Below are 6,000 nucleotides of genomic sequence, written 5' to 3' on the forward strand. Positions count from 1 at the left end.
AATGTAGCAGATAGCAGGACTGGAAATAATGGTTTTAGATGTACCAGACAAAATGTCAGGCACTAATGAAATAGAACCTAACATTTTCAACTTAGTGTTGGACATGTAATAATAATTTCAATAAAAAAGACAAATCAGTGCCGGACAAAATGACAGGCATCAAAGTTTTAGTGCCAGACAAAGCCCGAATCTGTACCTGACATTGTCTGTGACAGGTGCCTTATTTCCAGGCTTGCAGATAAGAATAACTTTTGGGCAATTTTAACATTGTGGGTTATTTTTTAAAAATTTTAAAGTGACATTTTTTTTATATACAAGAACATTTTTTTTTATGTTTTATCTTGTAATACTCCTTCCTATGTAAAAAACTTAATTACATCAACCTGTCCATAATAAAATATCTTATATTATGTATTGGACGTTAAATTTGTAATAAACAGGAAAAATAAATTGCCATTAAGCAGTGGAGTACCTTATCTCACAATCATTGGCAATCCCTTTTATTAGAAAAAAATATACAACAGTTGTAGCCTATACATCTACATGTATCTAGATGTCAATGATGCATTCAGACGTGATGTAATTAAAAAGGATATTGTCATTCTTAGGAAGGGCTGCACATGAATAGGCCAAATGTAAATAAAATATAGAACTAGTAAATAAACAGACAATAATTATAAGTATTAGTAATAGAATATATTTTTCACAAATTAAAAATTTGCTACATTAAATGCACTAAAGAGGGCCGTTAAGCTTACCCCCGTTTTTAAATCAACAGTATTCCCCATAATTAAATAAGTTCCCTGTAATAATATTTTCTACAGTCACAAAGAACACCCACCGAAACACTTTTCATACACTTTATAAAGGGGCTTACAATTCTCGTGAATAAAACTGGGCTAATAATATCTACCAAACTGTGAATTAGGGCCTGAAACATGTAAGCTTTGAGGATAGCAACTTGAGCATTTTACCACCCTTTACGAAAAATAAACATGGTATGACTAAACAACTGTTTACATTTTGTCTGAGTGAGCTAACGACTTCACTACAACTGATGACCACATGGTCAGGAATTGTACACAGCGGTCAAAGAACACACTTGAACAAATAAACAAAATCTATTGGTACAAAAGCTACAGTTTTATACCAATAATAATCTTTTACATTTTATGTTAGCGAAATATACATGTACTACAGAAAACTCCTCTACGATCACTAAACGACATCCATTATTTGTTTCATTGCTCAATTCAAAAGTTTGAATTAATCAATATGTAGCTAGGACAGACGTTTGCCTCTTTTGTGAAACACTCCTATTTGATATTCAAAACTTGTGTGTGTTTTGCCCACAAGCCCTTGGCTATAACTCATTAAATTATGTTTACACAAATATATGAATTTCAGATTACTCTAACAACAGGGTATTTTCACGGAGAAATTATTAGTGAATGTAAGATTTGAATCGAAAATAAACTCAGTTGTAATTCATAATATATACACAGTAATACACACAAAACAGCTGTCATTGTGACATTATTCGTCATTTTTCCTAATATATATATAACAAAGACAAGGGTTCAAAGGAAAATCATATTATAACTTAATTCAATTTAATAAAAGCAAAGTAGACCTGAACATGAAAGAATTTATACATGTAACTTACTCCTCGACCAGTTCATGAAAAGTGAATTAAATTTACAAAGCTTAGCTGTTATTCCAAAAAAAAATGGGAACTGACTTTTTCATTTCCTTGTCTTTGTTATGAGTATTTTTTCACAACTCTCTTTATTGATTAATTAAGTCTGAAGAAATAGATCTAATGTCATTCTTTTTAATCATTGATTAAGAAGTTCTCGGTATTATTCTGCGGGTCTTGTATTTCATATCAATTTATATAGCCGATGGAACTTATGTCGAACTGGCTATGATAAATTATTGGTCCCAACTTCCATTCTCTGAGTCTTGTCAGTGAACTTCATGGCTCCAACATAACCGATCATTATTGTGATAACATTTAACAACAGTACCAAGCTACATGCCATCCATAGTCACAGAGCAAACCATTCATTCGTCCATTGTTCCAAGCCTTCTGAGAACAAAATCCTCCAAGAATGATTTTGATTTTGAATAAATACCCAGGAAAATGTGTTTAGAATATTCATATAAGTTGAACTTACCCCGGCACCAAAATAACGTTGAAATAATCCAAATTATCGGCTTCATTTTAACGGTTTTCCAACCACCTGTACGCCGTAATCCTTTATGTCATCTGCTACACAAGGTTTCACACACATGCGCACAGTGATGTCAACAATATAGGTCACGTGGGATGAGCCAAACAGTGTGGGTTGAATGCGAACATTTTTCCATTAGGAATCTAGAAAAACGAGAAAAGTTATAAATTTTCAGTTTTTGCTGTAGGCCCACGTTCGTTTAAGAAACAAGAGATTGATGCGCATACCATATATTACCGGAAAATATGATACAAATGGATTTATTTACTTTGAGATACAGTGTTGCCATTATAATTATTAATGTATTCCCCGATATTTTATTAATAGCCCTGATGAAAATGTGTTTATTTTCAACATAACCATATCAGTTACAATACCAATATAAACATTAAAAGGGAAAATATAATATACAGTATAATTATATACAGCGCGGAGGGGGTGGGGCTGGGGGGGGGGGGGGGGCGAATGGTTTGCGCGGGCGCGTCGTATCATAAAGTCCTTGGTGGATACAATGATACAATAAATAGAGGATATTTGTCGTTTTGTCGTGAATAACATGTTTTATTTCATCGAGAAGCAAGAAAACTTTTATTTTCACGAATGCGTAGCATAAGTGAAAATATAAACGTTTTTTTGCTTAGAGATGAAATAAAATATGTTATTCACGACAAAACGACAAATGTTCTATTTATTTTATGATTTTACAATCATTTTAGGTAAAAACAACATGGACTACTTTGTCCGCTTGGAGCCAGTGGAATAACACTTTTATTTCACTGATAAAACGCGGTATTCCACTACTGATCATAAAATAAAATCTTATCTTATCTTATCTTATCTTATCTAAGGTCTGTCATTAAGTCAACTCGTACCCCCCCCCCCTCTCTCTCTCTCTCTCTCTCTCCAGCGCGGACACATAGTGCATACGAGACGGACACGCATTTGTTCAAACCGTGTGTGGACGAATATGATAGAAAGTAATAAAAGAGCGCTTGAATATAAATTCGAATGCGTTATAGAGCGTTCATCAAAGAAAGCAAGTCAATAAGCGGTTAGAACCGTTAGATAATAACTCTCAAATTTTATATCGACTGTCAACTCTAGTACGGATGACAATATCCGATCCAATTTTAGACTTTGACGTTGTTATCGATTTTAGGTGAAATATAACAATTAATATCGTGATTTTTCTATTTTTCATTCGCTCTGTGATAATCAACTATAGATGAAAATTGAGCACCAATTTTCTAAATTACTGTATTTAAGTCATATAAAATTAAAGTGATATAATTATAAGCTACAAGGCCTTACCAAATGAAATGAAATGATTAGTTTTGCAGGGGGGTTGTATCTATAGTTAAATTTCCGTATTTTTACAGCAATTAAATTGTACACAAAAGACGTAAACACTTTTCTCCTTTGTAAACTTGCGACGTTTAAAATGGTCATTATATAGCTATGACTGATCGAGTCATTTTCGACTTGTATATTTTCTTTTATTCCCATGTGCTCTGTAAGAAAGAATACACCAGGCGTTTGTCAAATAAATTTATTTAACGTAATTAAGTGATATCGCAGACACTGCATTCTTTATATGAACGATTCTTAAAGTGAAACGAAATGGGGTTTAACGTCCTACTATTCTATTGCAAACGGGCTATACTGAGTGAAAATGGGAATACGCCATGGGATGTGCTATGAGGGAAATTTGTTTTGTTTTTTATCGTACCGACTTCAGTAATGATGATCGAGTCTAGGCCTAAATTTCAAAAGCTAATATCTCGGTTCAGAGCGGAGCAATTTGATTGAAATTTTCAGCATATTCCCTTTACATCATCCAGTTTTTTACTATTATGGTGAGAACTGCCAACTCTTTATCTAATCTCCCATAAAGTATCTTCAGTGTAATTACGTTTTCTAATGTTTACATATTCGAATTGGTTTATGATGGGAACTTCTTTTATGAAAACTAATGAAATACAAATTGGATTCATTTTTCACACATCGTATTTGGATCGATTTTCCCATTAAAAAGTTGTACACTGGAATATTACATTTTCACCACATTTACTTCTGTTCAAGTCAACAGATTTCTAATATAAATGGCCATAATACATGTTCGCGTGTTCGCCATATTAAGCTTATGAATAACAGTGTCGCGGTTTTATTCGGTACCCTGTTTGGCTAGGTTCCTTTGTGTATTTTCCCGAGTGAAAAGGCATCAATTAATTAAACATGCATTATGTAAGGGCTAAATCTGCCTATTGCAGGTCTTTCTTTAGGCCTGAAATGTTTTCTAAAGTATTAATTAGACATTAATTAACTGATCCAGGCCTTAATCAACTCTCGATGGCATCAGATTTCTCCGATATTAAATAGATTAGAATGGTTCAGCGATACTTCGATTTAATCAAATATGGAGGACGGTGGTTGAAATTATTGCACAAGTCTGTCAAACCTTCAAAGGCTAATATCTTCGCTTACAATAGAGTAATTTGAATGAAAATTTCAAATTATTCATTTTACATCATCTACTTTTGAACTATTATAGCAAGAATGGCTAGTTCTTTATCTAAATCTTACATAATGTATCTTTAATTAAGTATTTATAATGACCCGGCGTTGTATAATCATTTATTTGTGGGGTTTTCTTTTTGACTATATAAAGAGCACACGGTATGGCGTACTAGCCCGGTTGATACAGAAAAGTAGGACGTTAAACCCTATTTCATTTTATTCAGGGGCGTGGTGACCCATGATTTTGCCCCCCAAAAAACAATATTTATATGTGTGTGTGTGGGGGGGGGGGGTAGTCCTTCCCAGTGCCACCGGGTAATATTAAGCGATTTGGGACATGCTAGAGTCGATTTATAGAATGTCGGACCGACATATATGGTTGAGCATTATGGTTATAATATTGAAAACTGCGAAACCGCGTTATTGTTTTGCCATTTTCGAACAAATGAAAGGGGTGCAAAAACTCAAAACCATGATGCAAAGCTCGTCATTGCGTCCCTCACACTTAGCCCCTGATTTCATTTCATTTCACTGAAACATTGTGCGATTTTAAGATGACACTTCCTTCTGGAATACCTTTAATGGCCTTCAGCAATATGTGGGTGCTTCGGTAACTCAACGAGTAACACACTGGCTCGTTTACCAGGGAGTTGATTCAGTTTAATACGAATCTCCCTCGCTCTTAAAATGATTACTGACTGTTCCTCTGGATATACCATTGATTAAATTATTTTAAACTGATTTCACCACCATTTTTTAATATTTACCGATATTTTTGTAATATGCTATTCTGTAATATTTTTTTTAATTAAAGGGGTATTTTGAGAGATTAGATAAAGAGCTGGCAGTTCTCATAATGATAAAATGTAAAGGGAATTTGCTGAAAATTTCAGTCAAATTGATCCACTCTGAACCGAGATTTTAGCTTTTGATTTTAGGCCTAGCCTCGATCATCATTACTAAAGTTGGTACGATAAAAAACATAGTCTCCATTATCCACTTTTTGATTAAATCATCAATGAGCGTTGAGCAGCAAATCGGATTCGAATCCAGTAAATATCGCAGGCTAGCAATGGCATCGGGAGTTGATTATGGTTTGGATAAGTTAAGTAATGTCTAATTAACCATTTAGATAACATTTCAGGACTAAAGAAAGACCTGCAATAGGCAAATTTAGCTCTTGCATAATGTATGTTTAATACTGTTTGTATATTTTCGTTTATTTTCGAAATATAAAAATAATAGA

General features: G+C 33.6%; 1 protein-coding gene across 6 annotated transcripts in view; it reads right to left on the reverse strand.

Annotated features, from left to right (window-relative positions):
* LOC126831049 (myoblast growth factor receptor egl-15) overlaps window positions 1-2,289 on the reverse strand; it is a 52,742-nt gene extending 50,453 nt beyond the window's left edge. For all 6 annotated transcript variants that reach the window (XR_007684117.2, XM_050561656.2, XM_050561654.2 and 3 more), the window contains exon 1: window positions 2,181-2,289. Coding sequence is in view for 5 of the 6 variants with exons in the window: in XM_050561656.2 (XP_050417613.1) it covers window positions 2,181-2,226 (46 nt within the window). In the remaining variant the exon portion in view is untranslated. The remainder of the gene's footprint in view (window positions 1-2,180) is intronic.
* Between the last annotated feature and the right edge of the window lie 3,711 nt (window positions 2,290-6,000).

Source organism: Patella vulgata, chromosome 8 (genome assembly GCF_932274485.2).
Source record: "Patella vulgata chromosome 8, xgPatVulg1.2, whole genome shotgun sequence".
NCBI lineage: Eukaryota > Metazoa > Mollusca > Gastropoda > Patellidae > Patella > Patella vulgata.